Source organism: Wyeomyia smithii, chromosome 1 (assembly GCF_029784165.1).
Source record: "Wyeomyia smithii strain HCP4-BCI-WySm-NY-G18 chromosome 1, ASM2978416v1, whole genome shotgun sequence".
Lineage (NCBI taxonomy): Eukaryota > Metazoa > Arthropoda > Insecta > Diptera > Culicidae > Wyeomyia > Wyeomyia smithii.
The window spans coordinates 191,938,826-191,962,166 of NC_073694.1; the positions used below are offsets into that span (position 1 = coordinate 191,938,826).

The 23,341-nt window shown below is 37.8% G+C and overlaps 2 protein-coding genes across 4 annotated transcripts; one reads left to right on the forward strand and one right to left on the reverse strand.

Annotated features, from left to right (window-relative positions):
• Positions 1-5,099: 5,099 nt before the first annotated feature.
• Positions 5,100-6,028, reverse strand: LOC129717820 (outer dense fiber protein 3-like protein 2). The gene is made up of 3 exons (XM_055668004.1): positions 5,910-6,028; positions 5,640-5,858; positions 5,100-5,584 (listed from the first exon to the last, which is right to left on the reverse strand). The coding sequence occupies exons 1-3, from the start codon at positions 5,929-5,931 to the stop codon at positions 5,136-5,138; spliced, it is 690 nt and encodes a 229-aa protein (XP_055523979.1). The 5' UTR covers positions 5,932-6,028; the 3' UTR covers positions 5,100-5,135.
• A 685-nt stretch (positions 6,029-6,713) lies between these two features.
• Positions 6,714-22,727, forward strand: LOC129717509 (pyridoxal phosphate homeostasis protein). Of its 3 annotated transcripts, none has more exons than XM_055667463.1 (6): positions 6,714-6,800; positions 6,879-6,998; positions 21,680-21,892; positions 21,954-22,107; positions 22,162-22,403; positions 22,524-22,727. In XM_055667463.1, the coding sequence occupies exons 2-6, from the start codon at positions 6,906-6,908 to the stop codon at positions 22,596-22,598; spliced, it is 777 nt and encodes a 258-aa protein (XP_055523438.1). In that variant the 5' UTR covers positions 6,714-6,800; positions 6,879-6,905; the 3' UTR covers positions 22,599-22,727. The 3 variants fall into 3 exon arrangements, with proteins under 3 accessions (XP_055523438.1, XP_055523437.1, XP_055523440.1); XM_055667462.1 differs by having other exon boundaries at positions 6,732-6,818; XM_055667465.1 differs by having other exon boundaries at positions 6,781-6,809.
• The last annotated feature ends 614 nt before the right edge of the window (positions 22,728-23,341 follow it).

Genomic DNA, 23,341 nt, shown 5'->3' on the forward strand with positions numbered 1-23,341 from the left:
TCTGCTCATCCGGCTCCTCACCGTTCAATAGCGCTTGAAAATGCTCCTTCCACCTGGCTGCAACCGTCGGTTTATCAGGCACAGGGAAATTCCTGCATCTGACTCTGTTGACAGTTCTATAGAATCTCCGCACGTCGTTTCGAGCATAGCTGTTTCATGCGCTGGCGAGCACCTGCTCCTCGTACTCGCGCTTCTTCCGACGGTGGGTTCTATTTTCGGCAGCTCTTGCCACCCTGTACATCTCTCTGTTCTGACGCGTAGCCGCAGTGAGCATGCGGCTCCTGGCACGGTTCTTCTCATCTGTCGCTCTCTGGCACTCGGCATCGAACCAGCCGTTAGGCTGTCTTCCACGCGTCGTACCTACCACCTCTCTCGCAGTCGTTTCGATGGCGCCGTGAATACTGCACCACAGCCCATTTATGTCTTCCACTCCTTCCTCCTGCTGTTCTGCGATCCGTTGATCCAGCTCTCTGACGTATTCTGCTGCCACGCCATCAGTTTTCAACCGCTGAATGTTAAAACGCGTCGTTCTCTCTGTGCGAGATTTCAGCACGTTCGACAACCGTGCGCGGATCTTACAAACAACGAGATAATGGTCAGAGTCAATGTTTGGTCCCCGAAAAGACCTAACATAAGTAGCATCCGAAAAGTGCCGACCGTCAATCAGTACGTGATCGATCTGGGAGCAGGCTTCTCCATTTGGATGCCTCCAGGTGTGTTTCCGAATATTCAAACGTGGAAAATAGGAGCTACATATGGCCATTCCTCTGGCCGCGGCAAAGTTTATCAGCCTCAGGCCGTTTTCATTGGTTGACGATTGGAAGCTATGCCTTCCAATGACCGACGGAAGAATTCCTCCCTCCCAACCTGTGCGTTTGCGTCTCCGATGACGACTTTTACGCCGTGTTTGGGGCACTCGTCATAGATTCGCTCAAGCTTGTCATAGAACTCATCTTTGACTTCATCGGATTTGTCGTTTGTCGGTGCGTAGGTGTTGATTAAACTATAGTTGAAGAATTTGCCCTTAATCCTCAACACGCATATACGGTCATCTACGGGCCTCCACCGAATGACTCTTGTTTTCTGATTTCTCAGCACTACGAAACCGACGCCCCGTTCTGCTGCTTTGCCGCCACTGTAGTAGAAGTGGTACTTGAAAGAAGTGCGTGCAATAGGGTCTACTGCACGGAATTCCCTTTCTCCGGAATTTGGCCACCGAACCTCCTGAATCGCTGCGATTTTGACTCCATGCCGTTGTAGTTCTCGAGCAAGCAAGCCAGCCCGCGCCGGTTCATTGAGAGATCGGACGTTCCAAGTACCCAATTTCCAATCGTTTACCTTAATCTTTTTCCGTGTTCGTAGCCTAGGTCTTTGCCGATTGATCCGTTCTGTATTTCTAAATTCGTTGTTCGTGGTTGATGAAAGGTTTCGGTATGCTACCTTACCAGGGTCGCGATACCTACATCTTGCTGATGGGGCTGCCATCTTAGGTGTAGCTGACGGGATACAGCATTCCATGATTCAGCCGCCCGCTCCGGGTCAGACGCTGTTGTACGCCGCCCCTATGAGGATACAGCCGCGTACGACCCCCTTCCTAGTCAGCATACGACTATAGTTTCCACCGGGGTTGGTTACCCGATCTCCGCTAAGGTTACTCGTATTCCGGTCGGCACCACGTGGAGGTTAGGATAGGAGTTGCTGGACAGAGGTGAATGGCCACGTTAGGGTCTCAAGTTACACGTGTCCAGCCATTTGCCAACCATTATGAACTGTATTTTTATCAATTTTCAGCTCAGTCCAAGCAATTGTTGTGATACAAATTGTTATCCTTATTTGGTCACATTCTATTCTTTAAGTTTTTATCATGCTTCCCGTTAATCTATTATAGGTAGGTCTAATTTTATTCTCGTTAATATTTGAATTTCTTCAGAATTGAAAAATAAGAAAAGAACTTGTGAAATTATATTCGTTTCATCTAGTTTTATTCAAATATATTATATTGGGAACCAGCCTACTATCAAGTGATGCGAGAAATACCACATGGGTCGATGTGACATAGAGAAGATTCAAGATAGCATAGTAAATAAGATATTGAGTTAGGCAATTTCACAAAAAAGGGCAACCATTTGATTCGGTTATTCTTGCTACTCTGGACTAAAGATGTCATTTTGTGCTATTAGTTACTTTTTCTGAACCACGACGAATTTTTGATAAATGATTATAAATACTTTTAGAACCTGAACGGTTTGTTTGATCAGTGTTACATCTTCGGGAAAGTTGTAGATATCAATTTTATCTTTTCAAAAAAAATATACCATGGAAAAAATTTAAAAAACAATAAAAAAATTAAATTGTCTTCAAAAGCACATGTCTGTCTGATCCATATAGGCTTGGAAACTACTGAACCGATCGGCATGAAATTTTGCATATAGGGGTTTTAGGGGCCGAGAAAGGTGACGATGAACAGCAGCATGCAGCAGCAGTATTGCTAGTAAAATTCAATGGCGAACCGTTCGTCAGACATTCAATCAGTTTGAGGTAAATAACTTATTCTACAAGCATCGTAGCGCCTTACGGTCTTTAGAAGAGTTTTTCCCAGGAAAATTTCCCACATATATCATGTATCGATAGATTTTTAGGAGCCAACTGGACATCTCTAAAGAATTAGTTTTGAAAAAGTGGATTTTCCCATATAAAATCGTATGGAATCTTTAAAAATCGGGCGCAAAAATATAGTTCTACCGATCGATCTGAAAAGTTACAAGGTTGTTATAGGACCCATAGGAAACACGAAAAGTGCATGGGAGCTCAATATATTTTTTGTCCCACCCTAGTCACACCCATTAGCGAAGACAAAAACCGTTTTACGATAAGTTAGTAGGCAATAAGCTCATGCACGAGTGTAAAGTTTCGGATAAGGACGAAGATTTTTCAGGATTTTTCTTCGAAGAGGCACGTCTGTTTGTCTAGTCTAGTCTAGTCTAGTCTACACTAACACAGCCAGTACTTGAAAGGATCCTGGAAAATGATATCCACCATTTAAAAAAAATGATTTCCATACATTTTTCTTGTCAACGGCCAGGCCTACTGTGTAGCGCAATATAATACACTATAATCTAAGAACGGGGACAATCCGTACCAACCGATCCGTATGTAAGAAGTAATATACCTTATTCGTTGGGAGTGATAAAGCTAAGAAAGTGCACTCCTTTGTTGACCAATCTCCTGGGATGGAACATAGGTATTTCCTCCTTATGTTCGGTTTTCGAAACCAAGGATATAGCGCCTTTACTCGCTTCAACTGTTACGGTTGGAACTTGAGTACTAACTCTAGTCCTAGCATCTTTAGCTTATGGTTATAGCGCCATTACTTGCTCTCTGAAAGTTACGCGGAATAAAAATTTGTATATGAAAAATAAAAAGCCTATTACGCGTTGAAACCCGATCTTTGTTTTAGTAAGTAAAGTAAGATAATATCAGGATTTGCCGTGGTAAGCAATGCGATCGAAAACTTGTTTTAGTCTCGTGCGTGGATGTATAATGGTATTCCAGGAACAATGATTTTACCCGTTATCTGCCTTGCTGAATATCGGTATTAATAAATTCCACAAATCACGCAATACAGATCTGCAGGAAACCAGTTGGTGCAATGCACTGATATTGAACATAACTGAGGCGAAACACTAAACTAAAAAAAGAACGCTCTCACCAGCCACAATGCTATCCAGATCCTCTCATTCAATCCTCATCCCGTTTCCCTAATCGATCATACTCATCGATCTGTCGAGTATCATTCGGCTCCAAGTTGCAGAAAAAACTCTAGACATTCAGTATCCCTGCCACTGTTGCGGGAACTCCTCCTAATGGCGCCTTCGAGATCCTTCGATTAGGGCTTCAGGCTCAGGCTGCCTCAGGCTCAGATGTTTGCTTCACAAGTTTCAAGAGGCATCACTCCCTAGTTCCAGCTTGACCTTCATGCACCGACTCACCCTTCGCTGCTTCTTCATAGCAAACAATCAGCCAATGCAGCTGGCATTTATTGGCACTATCCGAAAGCAATAAATTTGAAAATATTCAACGAGAAAGTTGTGACGCAGGAAAAAATCGCGTCCATTCGCGTTCATAGTTTACTTCGATCCCCTCGAAGAGGCACGTCTGTTTGTCTGTGGTTAAACTATTGTATATTTTTAGACTAAATGGTTCGCAAGCATCAAAAAAGGATTTTCTTCGGCAACATAAAAAAAAATCCAAGAGAAGCTAAAAGTTTTGGTTAAAAATAATATTTGTTTATTGTAACATGCAAAAAACTTTGCACGATCAAGTGATCTCTAGCTTTAAATTTACAAGAATTCACGTTACTTTGTACCTACAGTGAACATTCCTTGTGCTTCTTTTTTGCCTGCCAACAATGTTTCCATATTCATCACATCATCAGTTAATTAGCCCGAAAGAGAAATGTCTTATCTGGAACCTGGTCGTGGATATTTTTTTGCGAACAGCCGTGAGAAGTTTTAGGACCGACCTCGAATGCCACTGCTTTTCGAAATAATAACAAGTCATTTTCGCGCCGCTTACGAAGCTCAAACAGGCAATTTGTATTCTAATTTATGCTAATTGGAACAGGTTACGGAAAGTATCTGGCTGGATTCCCGATTTTGGTTAACTGTTGCCCGGCGCTTCGGAAACTGAACCGGAGAGGGCAGCAGAATTATGAAGACGAACGTCATTGTGAATGCGCAAGAGAGATTGTAATGAAACTGTTTATCAGATTGTTTGATATAGATGCAAATTTTTGGTTAATGCTATGCAATAGAAAAAAAACAATTTCGCACGGCTTTTTAAAATTAAAAAATTACATTGTGCAAACCTTTTACTAAAGAATATAAACAATGATGATCGAACAAGAACAGTACACTCAATCGAAACAAACATGATAACATATTAGGGATAGTTATAGGTTAAGGTTAAGAAAGTAATTAAGGAAAGCGTGAATTTCATTTGAATTTATCTATGTTTGATTACTGAATCCAATCCTAAATCAAAATGAAGAATATAGAAAATAGAAGAAATAGACGAAAGAAGCTTATTTGCCGAGAAGGTTTTATTCGAGTTTAGCAATCGCCAAAAAACACTCATCAGCAATTATCTCCCGGTATGACCATCGGTGGACTCCACATGGAATGCTTCGTACCGAACGAGTACTGTGGAGCGGCAACCCCTGGTTTCACATTAATCAGCCCGTAACGGTTGGGAGCCGGAGAGATTCTTTTGTCTTGTATTGGGTATGTACCACGAATCGTGTATTTCGGATTACGTTTATGGGTGATATTGCGGTCCATCGCACCGTACTTGCTCGGGCCAGGACCTTCCAGAGAATACGGTAACTTAGTTCTTTCTCTCATACTGTACAGTGGATTACGAGTTTTGTAGACATTTAGATTATACATGTACTTCGGGCCCGGAACTCCATCATTGTTCGGCAGCTTATGCCGGTACCCGAAAGTGTAAGCGGGCGCTCTTTTTTCCTTCATAGGTGGAACTTTCTCGATTTGATGAGCACCTGGGCCAGGATTTTTATCCGCAGCTGAATGAAGTGGAAATATAACAACAGGCAACCACTTGATAACAGGACTACTTACTAAACAAGTTGAACCTTTTTCCTACCGTGTACTGGGGATTGTATGGAGCTCCATATCTCGTCATTTTACCAAGACCGTATTTGGCAGGACCGGGACCAACACTACTGAAAGAGGCTCCCGGTCGAATTCCCATGCTGTACATCGGCCTGCGCTCCCTATTGCATCCATGCTTGTCATAGCCAACCAGAGGTGGAAGTGCATATCCCGCTGGTCCTGGGCCTTAATAATTGGAATTAGCTTCAATTTGCTTCGAGTGGATAATATTCTTACCAATTCTCGACATTTGGTACATTGTGGTATTTTTTTCGTTTTTTAAATTTGGATACTGACAATTTTACTCTTTACTATTCGCAAACGAAATTGGTAATGTCAAATTGTACCTGAACTATTCAAGACCTACTAATTTTTCCTTTCATAACTTACCAAACATTTGCAGAATAAATAATTTATTAATAACTTTTTGCTAGGAGCAGTACTTGTTTTGATCCATCTATAAACAATCGTGAATAGCATTTCACGATTTGGTTTTAGCTCACAGCTCAGTACGTAGTCTCCACGATTACATAGTTCATAGCTAAAATTATTTGTCATATTATTTGTCCTGTATCATGTCTGCGTTTGTACATTGCGGTATAGATCTCTTTTTGCTTGGATAGTAGCAGTAATGTACGAATGTACTAAAATTTTTTAGATATTTTTTGTTACTCGAATTCAATTTTTGTTCTTCGAAGAGCAAATCTCAACTCAAAAGTTCATTCTTGAGGGGAAATATTGTTGCCACTTTTATACGCATAAACTTATCTTTTGGTAGAATAATATACCTCGTTATTTCGTTTTTATGTTTATTTTCGTTTTAAACTATGTTTTACATAAATAATACTCGAGATTTGAGTGTGCACGTGTTTTTTTGTATCATACAATCAGTTTGTTACAAGTTATTCGAAAAGTTTTTTAATCGAAATCAATTCCTAATACAACATTTCATACAATCTAAGGAATATGTTTCGAATTTCCATACAAGCTTCTGTACAAGTCATAAAATGACTCACAAGCAGTTTTGCCCCACACGCACACTATGCACGACAATTCTTCGTGATCCCATACTACAAAGCGTCCAGTGCAGAATCAGCTGTCTGATAAGACGGAAGAGCTCTCCCACAAGTAAACAAAGTCTGAATAGTAGTCTTAAATTCGCTACAAACTGTTGTAAATAATGCTAACAGAAAATTCATCTTTTAGTTGCAATATTCGCTCGCTACTTCGTCAATGATCCGACGAGCGATGGGTGAAGTAGACGTAAAATCTGCAATCCGGCAGACGCTGGCCAAGATCGAGGAAGCTCATTCGAAACGAGTTCAGGTTAGTGTGGTTTCAGTATTTTAATCTCTATTGCCGCAAAAAAAAACAACGACAGTACAAATGTTTACGACTAGACTGCCCCTGTTTACATAGTTGACGTAATAACCAACACCATCATTGCGAGAAAAACGCGTTTTTGTTATTTTAACCCAAATCATTATATTGAGATACAATTTCAACGAAATATTCTGTCAATTTTATGAAGATTGATGTTTGAATAGAGGCCCCATAGTTTAAACGAGTCTGCCGTGGTAATTGTTCCAGAAAAACCGCTACGCCAGTTTATGTGAATAAACATGCATTTTTCCCGCATATTGTTCGCATAAGTTGGCGTAAAAACTCAACTACTTCCCACTCTGCCTCGCAGTTGATTAAGTTTTATCAATCGTGTTTCGGTCAAACGTCAGTTATTGTCCATCGGCAGTTTCAATTAGACAAAAACGCACAAACACATACAAACACACACACATACACACACAAACACATGCATAAAGACTTACATTTACGCTAAGGTGGGTAATCGTTACATGGAAAAATGCAAACTTGACAGCACAGAGCCAGGACAAAGTTTTTTTTTGGTTCAGTTTAAGCCCCCAGACAATGCTGAACCTGCCGGATATGGATTACTCGTGCCTTTGATTGGTGCATTGCATATGCATGTACATAAATTTGTATGAAAACTAGTATAGGAAAACTATTTCGCATGTTTCTTTTAAAGGGCTATCGATCAATCCACTTCCGGTAGTGTAAGGATTGTTTGGGGCCCCAAATAGAACCATAAAAACGTTCTGGCAAATCGATTGAGTTTACCCACCGTAATATACCCACACGTTTTAATTATTTCATCTGATGCGGATATCCACTAGTAGGGGGAAAGGACACGGTGACTTTAGACCTTCCTGAGGCTGAGTGTTTGTAAAAATATTTAATGTACAATACAAGACTTCAATCCCCCTTTCTCTTTTCCCCTTTCCATGGAATATTTGTCGAATTAAACGACTTAACCTAGGCAAACAGACAGTAACTAGACAGTTGAATAAAACGACTTAACATAGACAATTGCATCTTGGATGGAGTGACGCCAGTTTTTGCAACCAATTGGCAGTTACGCCAAAACGTTTTTCCAATATTTCTCAAAAGTTTCAGAACAAAATAGTTTTCTTTTCGTTTGTAGTGTATGTATCTTAGGGAAAGGAAGCTGAATCAATGAAAAAGTGCATTTTGGTCATTTTGGCTCTTACGTCAACTATGTAAACAGGGGCAGTAGACAGTTATTAATAGGCAGCGTGCAACATTGTTGCAGAATATGCATTTTTGTTGTGACCTAGAGTTATTTATTACTTTCTTAAGTCCTCATTTGTCCGGACAATTACAATGTTCGTATCAAATGTCGTTCATCGTTCGTACAAAATGTTCGAAAACGTTTTTAACCCTGGAAAGATGTACGTTGAAGGATAATCATGAGTCAAACTGACGCACGTCTTTTAAATAATTGAAAATGCAAGTTTTTCTTCATAAATTATTGATAAATGTTCGTTAAATGCTGGGGAGCATCCAGGTATTAATATTTCTATATTTATTATGAAAAAACGAAAAAAAGTTAAAGGGTATGTGCTTGAGTGCACAAACGTAGGCTTGCCGTGGGACTATGGTGGGTGTAAAGATTTAATTCTGCCATAGCCATAGTATATAACACACACCAAACGTACAAATACCATACACAATAATCCATGAGAATTTCATAAAAAAACATACACCTGTCATAAACTACAGCATACAAATACCAAAACCCTCATGCCCATAACTGCATAACAGTCCCATGTAATTTCTTATCACTTTTTGCTTAAACCTCAAAAACTTCTTCACATACCCGGAGCTCTCAGAAAATCGCAAGAAAAAGCTTTTTGTTGCTAAATTGATTAGAAAAATATAAATTTTGGTCAGTCCCATGTTACAAATAAACGCAAAACAAGTTCAGTGCTGAAAATAACTAGCATAGAATTATGGTCACTATCATAGAAATACCAATTGAAGTAGGCCGAGAAGCGATGCACCAATTGAAGTACTAATAGGGAAAATAATTAACTTGTTGCCTATACTGCCGGTAACCGCAAGTCAGTCCCATCTGTAATTTTGTCAATTTTGAGTTAGCATCGTATTTTGGCCTAGCTTTGAGTATGTTTTCAGATGTACTGATAAAAAATAGTGGTTTGTTCAACAAAAGTGGAAATCAATACCAAGTCGAATTGTCACATTACGCAAAGTAACCGCAAGTCAGTCCCAGAAGAAAAATAACCGAAAGTCAGTCCCGATTTACAAAAAAACATGCATAATACAACAGTATATGAATGGAAAACCGTTTAGATGAAAATAAGTTATCTAGTAATAATTATCAATTATTGGGATTATTTTTTAGTTTGAATTGGTGATGAATTTATGTGTAGCAATTTTTTGCTAATACGAAGTCAAGTCAATTTTTTTTTCTTGGTTCGCTTCTTCGTGGATCTATCCGCAAAATCTTGAGTATCGAAAAAACTTCCATCAGAATCCAGGGAATCGTTTCAGAAAATCTCCAAAGGTGATGCTCGAACCTCAAATGGATTTGGATCATCTGTACATTTGTTGTCGGATGAACCAACTGCAGTCCCGGCTTCAGTTTCTTTATCCGAGTCCTCACCGGATAAGCTTTAATCGGTTCCGTACATCATGAGATTTTCCAACGTCGACATTTCTTGAAAGGTTCTCATGGACATACACTTCCTAACAGCGAAGGATTGACAGTTTTTCACGGCAACGAATAACAACACGTCAACACGCACTATAGTTTCAACATGGCAATGTGACTGACTTGCGGTTACTTTTCTCTTCGGTGTAGAATGTAACGGCAAGTCAGTCACACTCAAGGTTTTTATCATAAAATCAATTATATCAATGGTTTTCACAACGTAATCAATGCAGGCTAGTATGCAAACTGTATTTTAGCATTAAAATATTGTCAAAATATCTCATCTTAAATAAGTGATAACTGAGCGTGAATAAAATATCTTTCGAAGCTGTTTTCTCGTTTTAACATTTTTACAGATGGGACTGACTTGCGGTTACCGGCAGTATACAAGTATTCAGTCATAAATATATTTACCTCGGATAAATATGTTTTTTGGGTCTGCGTTAGGGAAATATACCAATGGTATGAAAATGTTTGTGGATAATCGACCTTCGAACTTTTCCCCAATTTTCACGGAGTAATAAGAAAATGGTATCTAAAATTATCATGTTATACAAATTTGTATATTTTAGCTTTCCAACGGTATGTTAACTATTAAAATCAGAACAGTTGTTTGAGCGCTATTAGCATCTAAAATCTTCCATTCCGCCAACCAAAAACGTTACATGTTCAATCCAGTTTTCACAGAATGTACCTTAGTATAGTGAAGAAAGACGTAGTCCCACGTCAAAAAACAACGCACTGTCAGAAAAAAGTGGGTCATATTGCTGAAAGCGAGAAATCAAATTAACGCAAACTATATTTCTATGGTTAACATAACTGTACCTACGGGTACAAGCTTAAGTTTCCAAAGAAATTGTATAGAATATGCGATTGCAGTGTCAGATCACTTAGTTATAAGAAACAAAAAGGCATTGATGTTACTTTTTTACAAAATCTCAGATGTGTCAGAAGGGACCCAGATGACAAACTACATTAAACAAAAAGAAATCAGGCATTTGTTAAGAGATTATTGATTGAACTAAAGGAAAAGGCATCAAAAATGTGATAGAGGTTTTTTGATACCTTTTCAAAATCAAAATCGACCCGCTTGTAGTTGGAATTTCAAAACGGTAATCGCATAATCAATGCTAAAAATTTAAAATTGATTTTTCATGCCAAATACTTTTAATACTTGAATCGTGTAAACAAAACGAATAAATCTGCTGTTTTCCCCTATTTTGCAACAAAAACTATTCTTCGGTTATATAACTCAAAATAATATAATACTTTAATTTCAAATTTTGATATAATCATTTCTGAGGTTGTCTTATGCTCAGTTTTTCGTTCGTTGAAATTTTCTATCACTCTCCAGTTTCGAATTTTGAATTGCGTAAAAGATAAAATTGCCCAATGTCCAAAAAATTCTTTGATTTCTTCCGATGGGATCTAATATTATTTCAGGATTTTCGAATTTTCCCAAGTGCTAGACACTCTGCATACTATCACTCCTATTACATCAAACCAAAACAGAAAGCTAGCCATCAGTTATACATTGATACATTCATTTTTCTACTTTCCTTCGGAGAGATTAAGGTGAAACGGTGCTGGTGCATCAAATGACCGATTCCAAACCACCACTCTGAATTTTCAAAGGCACAAGCCTCGGTAATAGGTAATGCGTCACCTGTGAAAACGCAAACATAATATGGTATTTCCACGGGAAACGCATTAACTGTTTCCAAGTATTGTGCTTAAGTAAAAATTCGAATTGGTGGATCGAAGTCGGCCATTTTTGGCTTCAACACAGTTTCACCCTCAATATAAATTCTAACTAATTGGCGTTTCAAACAAATATACTAAAGGGTAGTAGAATAATTATCAACTACAGATTAAAAATCAATAATCCTTTCTCGAGATGACGTCGGTCGATTCAAACTCAGATGCACTGGACTAGTTGTATTAATCATTGAAATGGCCAGATAAGTACGATTTCTATAACCTCCGACAGCTTAAGTTAACAATATTTCATAAAAATCACTCGAGAAGTCAGCCTTACCAATTTGTTACAAAATATTATGTAAAATCTCCAACCTTGAAAACATTATCCACTTAAAAGAATGTGAAGAAAGTTATTATTATCTTTTTGTGAAGTCACCTGAAAGCTAAAACAAACTGCACAATATTTTGTTGGGAGCACGACTGTCGAGAAAATAAGCTACAGTCGATGATTTTCGATTAAAATAGGATTATTTTTCGGATAGCTTTCCTATTTCAAAATATATTGAAAAAAATTACATTGTTTTCGTTCAAACATGTTTATTTACGGTATAAATTTAAAAAGTATAATTACAATAATAAGCATTTAAATTTTTGGATTTTTTTGGTTACTTCATGTTAATGACGATTTATTGGTTACTAAAATTGGAATGTGTCTTTGTGCTCCGATTAGTATATTACAAAGAGAAGGCAAAATTGTTTTGTTTTGCATTTCAATAAACGGATATTGTTGCTAAAGTTAGAAATAATACTTCCAGTAAGAATATAACGATTCGAGGAAAGTGCGTTCACTGAAGTGATAATATTATCAACTGGTATTGCGCAATTTACCTTTCAATAGATTCGCAGTAAAATAATTTTTCCACACCAAAATATGCTTACACTGCTCTCTTCTTTGTCACAAAATAAAAAAAATACTGGTGTAGTTAATTTGTATTTCCATTCATTTTTTGAGCAATTGAACTGTGCAAACTTGAGTAAATTCAGAAAAAATCATTAAGAATTTCTCTAGCAGGTGTCTACTGTAATTCGATTCGTACCAGAAATGACTAGTGGTTGTTTATTTTTGTGTAGGTTCGATTTTTCGTTACGTTGGTGAGTGATTTCAAGTGATTATTCAATAGATTGAACATTTTTATTCGAATAAGGACTTTAATAAAGAACATGGATTCAGAGGAACCGTGTGAGCACGAAGACGAATTTCTCTACAAAACAGCTGAAGGTTTGGCTGGAGAATCAATTATCGATTATAATTTGGAGAAGCTGGAAAACAAAGACGAAACAATGGGTAGCTCCGTAAGAAGACAGCAGCAGTAGCAGTGGCAGAAAAGCAGTAAATGGTTGTGGCGCTTAATTTTTTTGTATTTTGCTGGATAACAAGCGACAATTCAAAGGACAGTCTTTAGGAAACTACGTTGCTCATCGGTAGTTGTCAGCAAAAAGTAATCGTGAATTTGTAAACAAAGTGTGGAACTCATTGAAGGAATATTTGGCTCGTGAAGTTGTATTCGTGTCGAAAGCGAATTTTACAAGTTTGTGCTTTTCCAATCTGATCGGCGAAATTACACCACATACATAAGACATACGTAACACTCAGGAAGAAATCTTCCAAAAAAGTTGGTACAAAATCAACTACTCGAATGGTACCACGTCTGAATAAAATCACTGTTTGAGTTGTTTTTTAAGGCAGTGTACCTGTGTAGCCCTGCATCAGAGTCTATGTTTATAATAAGAGTCCCGCAAAGATGAAACCAAAAGAGCCAAATCAGTGTCAAACGAGGGTACCAATCGAGCAATGTAAATAAACAAGGTGATAATGTTTGGATAAAAAGTGTTGTAATTGAGCGTAATAAAGAATATGTGTTTTTCCGAAGTTTCACTTACACATTTCAATCCAACATTAAACCTGTACACTGGTTCACTCAAATTTAACAAAACATTACCGGTGTAATCTTTCAAAACTGTGTACCTTGTGAAGAATTTCAAAAAATGATATTCGCTTATGCATGGTGAAAAACAGAACTGTATAGTTCTTGGCAACAAACGGCACAGAAACTGTGTTGCCGAAACGATAGATTTTCTCTTCGCGCGACTCTATATACACATAGACTCTGCCCTGCATTTGTCTCGTTCCTACTTGAAAAATGTTGCATTGATTTTGTAAATAACTCTTTGACAGTTCCTTAGGGGCCGTCCACATACCACGTGGTCAGATTTTTAACGATTTTGAACCCCCCCCCCCTCTCCCCCTCCGTAGAAAACTGCCCATATAAATTCTAAAAAAATTGTATGGACCGTGGACATTAGCCAAGTATTTTGTATTGCAAGTATTGTATTGCTTGTATTTTGAATGCTTTTGAATAGTGAGCAACCTACGAGAAGCAATGAAATCCTTCTCAGCATTCATCGCATTTGATTCGCACGAAATAAGGACCACGTATCACCGCTATTAGACGATAATTGCATGTAGCTCATAGTGTAAATGATAGTTTTTACGATGAAACGGTGAAAGTAGTAAAGCATCACCTCGAAGCCCTCAAGATAAGAGATATGCTGAGCGAAACCCTCATCAGTGCAATGGAGTTGTCTGCTAGTGTTCGAGAAGATCGAGGAGACAAGGTATTGAGCATAGAAATCACCGATGTTGAAGACGACCACATCTAAGTTGTTTTTTTTTTTGTTCATTTTTTGTTTCGTTTATTCAAATGAAACTTAGTAATGTTACAGAAAAGGTTCGCAAATGAAAGAATCAAATAGAATCTTAACTATGTATGTTTGAAGTGAGGTCAATCGGATCTTCTATGGCTGCAATTGTTGGATCGAATTTGCCTTTATGAATATAACCACATTTTTTAAACAATTTAGCCATACTAAAAGAAGAAAACGAATTCATAATCACTACTAAAACTTCGAGATCCTGGTTATTATTCCCTCTGTAATGTTGTTGCAATTTTTTTTTAGCTATTCCAAATACAATTTCGATCGGGCAATAGAAAGGTGCGTATGCTGGCAGAAAGATCATAAATAAACCCGAAAAACGGAAATACCCTACAATTCTTTTATTGCGTTGTATACGGGCACCATCGAAAATCCAAATCGAGTGATAACCGGGGTATGTTTCTAGGTAATTGCTTCTTAGAGCAAACTGCTTACAATGTTGATCATTCGGGTCTCAAACTGTGGATTTTCTAACAAATTCTCCCTTGCAAACCAGCTTTCTACCCTTGGCTGCGTACTAGAGATGGTCGGGTATGGGAAATTTGTTACCCGTACCCGACCCGTACCCGACTCAACGAAAGTTTTCAAACCCGTACCCGACCCGAACCCGAAGTCTGGTTTGTTTAAAATACCCGTACCCGACCCGAACCCGAAAAATATCTATTCCAACTACCCGTACCCGACCCGTACCCGATAGAAAAAACGCCGAAATTGCCGGTACCCGACCCGTACCCGACCCGCCCTGGATTTATTTTTAATTGTTTATTTCAAAATTCCTGGGTACCTCGCACATTTTATGCACTGATTGTCATATGTGGTCTCTCGAGATGATGGCCGGAGTTAGGCTAGAACCGAGTGTGCGTGTGAACGAATGAGATTGAACCCAGAGTTTCAGGCGAGTGGTCCACTATAAGGAATCGGTCCACTATGAAAAGTGCATGTCTGGTAAAGTTTAAAACAAACGACGAGTTTTATAAACACATTAAAGGGTCAAACGAATTTTGAAAGGTCAAAATTATTATAGTTTATAACTTGAGAAAAATTTTATAATTCACTGCATTTGCCAAAACAATGTAATTTTGAGTCTAGATTCGGTGTCATCGATAAATTCTAAAAATCGGTAAAAAACAGATATTTCTGCACATGCGGCATCCTTGGTCACAGTACAAACCAAGACTATGCTATCGCTGTCAAATCTCATATATTTGTTTCGTACTAAACATCTCAATGCAAAGTGGGAAAGCGCTGGCCATCGAAACAAATGTTTAAACGTCAGCTGATTCATAATATTTTTTCATTATTGATATAATTTTTAAGTGCTTAAGTCCAAAATTTGGGTGCAATATAATAAATTGATTTTTTTATAACTTTTCAAAGCTCGGCATACTGACGTTTTTTGACATATTTAAAAAAAATATATCATTACTTTGAAACGCTCTGCAGCTTCAATGATTGCTTGGTTTTTTTTTTGGCCTCGAAGAAAAAGTTGATTTGTAGTTAGTTTTTATTACCTATTATAATATATAATATTGTTTTAATTTTTATAAAAACAAATTTTTTTTGCGAAATTTGGTTGATTTGAGGAGTTGTGCAAAAACCACGTAATCTGTTTTCGTAAAGAGGACGTCCTGTGGCGTTGTTTGTGGTTAAAGATCATATAATTCTGTTTAATAAAAAAGGGAGGGGAAAAGTGCTAAAAAATCATGGGAAATTAAGTCACGTGCATTGTGAACGTCCCCAAATAAAAAGTGGAATGGAGATTCGTGTTCAACACACCAAAATTAAGTAAATACCATATTTTTGTCGTATTTATCGACACTTTTTTTTACTTGACAAGCATTTGTATTAAGTCGCCCCACTGTGCAATGTTCCGCGGTTTTCCTAACAGTTATGAAAAAAGCCCGACAAAAATTCCATTTAAATCAAAACCGTTGCAGAATTAACTATTCAATCTAACATTAGAAAGCGATAGCATGATGTCATTCCCTTGGTGAATAGACTGCCGACAACTGACAGAATAGGTATTGGGCGATCTCTCGTTGAGTGAGGATGTGCGATTTTTTCTCCGATCTTACCGATTATCGACATTAAGAAAACACCCAGGCTTGAAATAATAAAAATAAATTCTCATAATGCACGAAAATTGAATTACCCGTACCCGACCCGTACCCGACCAATTGAGAATTTTTCAAACCCGTACCCGACCCGAACCCGAAGCCTTGGTTTTTTAATTACCCGTACCCGACCCGAACCCGTAAAATATTTTTTGGCGTTACCCGAAACCCAACCCGAACCCGTCGGGTACGGGTTTCGGGTAAAAATACCCGTACCCGACCATCTCTACTGTAGTGATGGGAAACTTATCGATACTTATCGATAATATCGATAAATGCTGGTTATCGATATTATCGTTAATTTTTTGACGTTAACGATAATTATCGATATTATAAGGGTGAGCACAAGTCAGTGCGGCTGGTTACTGGAGGAGACCCAGGGGGAATCTATCTGTCAAATATCGTGTAACCGTGACCAGCATATTTGGCAACAAGGCGTCCGGTTGTTTTGGTTTTTGTCGTTTTGATTGGAGTAAAATTCAGTAGAATTGTAACGTTCTTTTTTACCAAAACTCTAGAAATCGCGGAAAACTTTTATTCATACTGCGTTGCGTAGTGAAATTTGGTGGCAGCAGCCTGCAATTAGCTGAAAATCATGAACTTTCCTCGCCACACAGGAAATCTTTTAAACGTCATGGACCAACAAACTTCATGGACCAGAGTTGATCTGCGATAACGCACACATATATAAATTTTGACAGCAGTAAATCCCCCCTGAGGAGACCCAAAAGAAGGAGACCTCATCTACCCTACCCCAGGAGTTGCTTTTGCCGCTAGGTATTTGTTGGGTGCTGCTATTCGACAAGTTTTAGCATTGTTGGGGGTGGTATAAAGGTTCGCCCCGGGTGTCATTGAGTTTTTGAGAAAAAATGGTGACTAAAAAGGTAGGTATTTATAGTTTTTAGTTTCCTAAGTACAGATGAAATCGACAACTTAGTACTGGAGAACTTTAAAAAAATATCCTAACTTTTTGCACCATCTCATAAAAAGCAATGATACGAAATTGTAAAAAAATGCATTTTTTTTGGCTTGCCAACTCTTATAATATGATGGACATGCATAGCGGCAGTCTATTGGTAATTCTCTGGTAATTGTTTAGTTTAACACAACCCAACAAACAATTTTTAGTTCCACTAGAAATCCAAATGCACAAAATTGTTGCGCCAAAAAAATGTTTACATTTATACAGGGGGTGGACAAAAAAATTGTGATAAATAAAATTCTTTCATGTTTTAAATGGCCAGAACTTTACGAAAAATAAATCAATTTTGATGACCGGTTTAATTTCACTGGACAACTATTCTAGTTTCCTAGTATTACTTAGGAACTTGGCGTGACCAGCCTACACCGAAAATGTTTCGGATTTTAAGAGTGTATGTCAAAGTGTACATTTTTGCAACGCATAGAAAGTTTTAGGCAACTAAATTGTCTATCTAAAATACTTAAAAAAATCTGAGATCACCGATATTTTCTGAAATCATTTTTTGTTTTTAAAATTATATTTTTTTCAGAGTAGGATCTTAAACTTATTTTTTTTTTAATTTTTGAAGGAAAGGTGATTTAGAAGAAAACCACGTTAATTTGAAAATCTGCACAAATAACATTTTAGACAAAATCCGCTTGAAAATAATCTGACCTTTTTAAATGTTAATCCAGATAAATTTTCAAACGCAAGTTTGCAAAGTTGCTTAGTTTAATAAGACCTACACACCCACAATGTTCGATTGAATTCTGCTAGAGTGCTGCAAGCTCAAAAAAAATTAGTACCCAACAGGGAAAAAACCGCCAAAATCAACACCCATACTTAATAAATTCATACCTCGATGATTCCTTGGCGAATTTTCAATCTTTGGCTACCAATGAACTCGAAATAAATTATGATTTATTGACAACATATGAACCTAAGTGAAACAAGATGTCATAAAAAGTTCTACGCGTTGCAAAAATGTACACTTCGGCACACACTCCGGAAATCCGAAACATTTCCAGTGATCCTTGGTCACGTCCAGTTCTCAAGTAATACTAGGAAACTAGGACAGTTTTCCAGTAAAATGAAACCTGTTTTGTCAAAATTGATTCATTTTTCGTGAAGTTTTGGCTATTTGAAAATTGACAGAATTTTGTCTGCTTCAATTTAGGTCAATATTCTAGGCGTAGGTAGAGTCTACAACGTGTTTCAGAGGTTACTTCTGATGGAAATCTGACTAACGCCGGTACACTGGCAGTGTTGGCAGAAAAAATGATTTGCAACATAAATCTCGACATAATCAACTTTGAACAGCTCTAGTATTTTTTTGGGACACCCTAGCTTTTTAGTGTCTTCGGCCAAGTTGTTAGGCATCAAATAACCTATAATTTGAAGTCATAAAACCTATGGTGTGGGCCATTCTGACCTCTCTAGAATGGAAAACGCAAAAAAGTTGGTTTTTCCATACAAAACTCCATATGAATTTGAAATGCAATGCGCCAAGCGAAGACAAAACCAATCGACTTCCGATAAATTTAGGATTGTTTGGGGTCCCAAATATAACAAAAAAAAAACTTGGTGCTGGCTTTCTGCTATCAAGTTTCGTTTTTTCCATATAACGATTCCCCACCCTAATAAACATAATGGTGGATTTTTTAACAGCTCAAACCACAACTTTGGGTTGGTGAATTTTTTGATGTCTATGAATAAAAAAACGTCTATGAATGAAAGCTTCTCAGGGAGCTTCGTAGCCGCAAGGTTACAGAGTCCGCTTTGATAAGCGAGTGGTCGTGGGTTCGAGTCTTAGTAGAATCAGGCCATTTGGTTGCCAAAGGACGTAAGCATTCTCAGGCTTCCCACCAAGTACCCTTCCTACAATCTGAATTCTATCATCCTAACAAAAAAAGTCCCTCGTATAATAAAACTGTTCTGAGTAACGTATAATGGTTCTCTTCAGGGAATTGTAATTAGGGCGCGGTCTTTGCTGGAGGAATGAGGTTTCGATAAGACTCCTCCCTCTTGACAAAATAAGTCCTTCTTATAATAAAACTGATCTCAGGAATATAAATCCTCTACAGGAAGTTGTAATTGGCGATATTGGCACGGGGAACGAGGTTTCGATAAGACTCCTTCCTCTTGGCATAAACAGTCCCTCTTAAAACAAACCTGGCCAGAGAGGAACGTTAGGTGTAGCCTCAGCTCAGGGAATAGTAATTTGGCGATATTGGTAGGATAGAAAGAGTCTCGGTATAGTAGAGCAGTAAGCTTGAAACGAAAGGGTGAAGTCTCACACGCAAGCACGGATGTAAATGAAAAGCGTATCATTCACTTCAATAATGGTACTGCCAATAATATGAAGTGCGGAGCACAGAAAATACTTGGGCAATATCACAATAAATCAAATGTCTCTGGTCGCAGTGATGAGTCCACACAGAGGAAAAAAAATAAAAGCTTCTCGAGTAATTTTTATGAAAGATTGTTTATTGTATGAAGAAAAACATGCCATAAAGCGGAAACAACGTGCGGTAGATGTTTTTTTACAATTTTGAACTCTGCTGCGTAGAACATTCTGATGAAACATCTTCGGATATAAATTGCTGGAACAAATATTTGTTGGATAATTACTCTTTCCTCATGAGGTTTTCTTCGTTAAACGTCATTAACTGGAGCGTAACGCTCCGCTTAATGACACCCAATACTGCCGGTACCCGGATAACTGTCCCATAACGAAAAACAACATGTTGAGAAAACGGCGATTTAATATTATCCGTGAATTTTCGGATTTCCAGCAATGACATCCAGAACCAATTACCATAACAGTTACATGGCACCACAAGTTTATCATTGAGAACAAAAAAACATGGATGGAATTGGGTCTACGTTATATAACTTGAAAAAAATGCAAAATGGGACAAAGTATGCGGGTACATTTCGAAAGTACTCGCATATTTTGTCCCATCACATATAAATTCAACCAGCAACCGGCAGTATCATTGGCAACGTAGATTGTACTACAGAAAAGACAACATTAGTCTAGTTAATTAAATGGCATACTTCTATATGCCTAAAATAATCCGATATACACTAATCTGGAACAAAATTATATGTTTGCAGTTTGAACCACTATGCAGTGGGACTGTAATGCGGGTACTTTCAATATGGGACAAAAACAACTTGGCATTTTTTCATGTTTTTTCATACAAAAGTATCAATTTTATTTTTTTCCAGAAAATATGATAACAATTGAGTCGATTCCCGATGATAACTCAACAGTGACCAAAATCAGTATGGGACAGTTATGCGGGTACCGGCAGAATAGCTCTCTAGCAATAAGATAAAAAGAAGAAGGAAAATGGGGATAACCCAACGCTAAATTTTAAATCAAACGTGTCAACTGGCATCTTAGAATTTTAACTCATTCTTGTGAAATTTTCGCTCTATTTTTTAGTATATTTTATATTTATTATTTAATTTGAAAAAAAAAACATTGTTTTTTTTTAAGAACCGATCAGTTAAAGACGTATAAATTGAACCCTAGGTAAATATTTTAAAGACCTCATTTAAAATAAATTATCGTGTTTTGCATGTACTTTTTTGCTGTGATGTTAGAAAAATTTAGAAAAATTTAATACCTCTTTTGTCTATCACAGTAACAAAAGTAAAATTGGAACAATGGATCCTATCACTACGACTACAACTGACACCATAACATTTAATTTTCATCATAAATCTGTGGAAAATTTGGAGAAGCCAATATATTTTTTAAAAGTGAATAGCAAATTACGAATACGCGTTGTTACAAAATAAAACGTCGCTTTTTCCAAACAATCAACCGTGCCCTGTAATAATAAAATTCATCAGTAAAATCATATGTGCAATCAGAGAGAAACACTACTTTGAAAGCAAACTGTGTAAGTTTTAAATCCCAATTATCAATCTTAGAATTAATTTAGTATCCGCCAGTCTGTTATCTAGTGACTATTCTGACACCAGAAGAAGCTTTTTCATGATACTTGCGTACAATATTTCATGATGCCTTCGAGTATCGTTGGCAGCTTGCAGCAAAGTTTGATTGTAAACCGTTGATTCGCCTATAGATCTTTGTATTATCTGTTTCTTTTAGAACAAAAAAAAATATGAGGAAGAATTCGACGCGTTTTGTTCTAAAAGAAACATTTAGGATAAATTCCCAATGATTAATTTTTTGTTATGGAAGGCTTGATCATGTAGATGTAGAAACATTTCAATAACAACTTAAAAGCGGATAATTCGATGGTTTAGTGCTAGTCGGTAACACGAAAACTCTACAATTCTATTGATAGTATGCTACATGTCGTAGACCTTCAAGAATTTATGTTCTTACACCACACATTACTGTTTCTCAACGATTCAATTGCAGACCATTAAACCATCCAAACCTCTGCTGGTGGCGGTCAGTAAGACGAAACCAGTCGAACTCATTCTGGATGGATATTCCGCAGGGCAGCGTGATTTTGGTGAAAACTATGTTCAAGAGCTGATCGAGAAAGCCAACGACTCCAAAATCCTCCAGCAATGCAAAGAAATACGCTGGCACTTCATCGGCCATCTGCAGAGTAACAAGATCAATAAGGTCTTCGTCTAATTAAACCTGTACCTTTATTATTATGTTTCTATGGATTTAAACTTTTCAGATTGTCAACCTTCCAAATTTACATATGATCCAAACAGTTCACAACGCCAAAACAGCGGAAAGTTTGAACAAGGCTTGGGAGAAAGTAATGGCAGGAGACCCGAACAAGAACAAACTCAATGTGCTGATACAAATCAACACCAGTGGAGAAGATGGTAAGCAGAAGCCGAATGTTCCCAGAATCAGTTAACAACATTTCTGTTTCTCAGAGAAAAATGGCACCGAACCGGCGGATGCAGTGAATCTGTACCGTTTCGTCACCGAAAAATGTTCCCACCTGAACTGTCACGGAATAATGACCATTGGACGGTTTGGTCACGATTACTCCACCGGACCGAACCCGGACTTCATCGAGCTGATGAAGTGTCACGCGGAAATCTGCAGCACCTTCGGAAAGGATTCCGCCGAGCTGCAGGTGTCGATGGGAATGTCGGACGATTATATCCAAGCGGTAAGCGTTAGGAGCGACTGTCTCAATGTCGAACAGAAACGGTCACGTAACTGGGGCCTGTTGTCTTTCAAAATAACACAACTTTGTGGCTGCTCTTGCATTTTCTGTATTATTTCACAGATCGAGATGGGTAGTACAATCGTACGCGTAGGCAGTTCTATTTTTGGAGCCCGAGCGAAGAAACCCGAAGCGTAGGAATTTTTCCGCCGCATCTCCGTATACTAGCGACGCGCACTGGTCCCGATCGAACTACAACAACTGTTGTGCCATTTGGGCAATTCGTCATGTACAATATGTTGAATTAAAGAATATGTTGCAAATCGAGCAGGCGTTACATCAATCTTTTTTTTTTTTTTCATACAAGAAATAGACAGTGGCACTTTTCCAGGAATCGGAATGGAAAACATTATTTGATTGTTTTTGATGCTTCGCCAACCCGACCAAATCTGCGAGTTATCGCTTTGGCATTTTAAAGCGTTTTAAAAATAATTCCAAAAGAATGTAAGGTCGACGGTTAGAACAAGAAATTTTTTCTAGTTATTAGACAAGGATGGTTTGTTGCCGTCAGATTTCCATCTTCGTTTAATTCGTCGGCTTAAAATATGTCAAGCAAATGAGTGATTGGTGTCGTGGAACACTAAATTCGCGCAAGGTTAGATCCATTGAGAAATGAACGTTGTTAACGTCCGTCTAAAATTTTTACTGTCTCTGGTTTACTATCGGAAGTCGCAACAAATATTTCCTAGGAAAACTCAATGTTTTGTGTGTTTTGGTAGAGGTTAGTCTATCTCATAATCATCTGAATGTATATATAGAAAATAAACTAATGGATGCATATCAAATGTTTAACATTACGACACAGCCGATAAGGCTAACCAAAAAATAATATATAAGACTGTTGAGAATTTTTTCTGTTATCTGCCTTCTTATTTGCATTT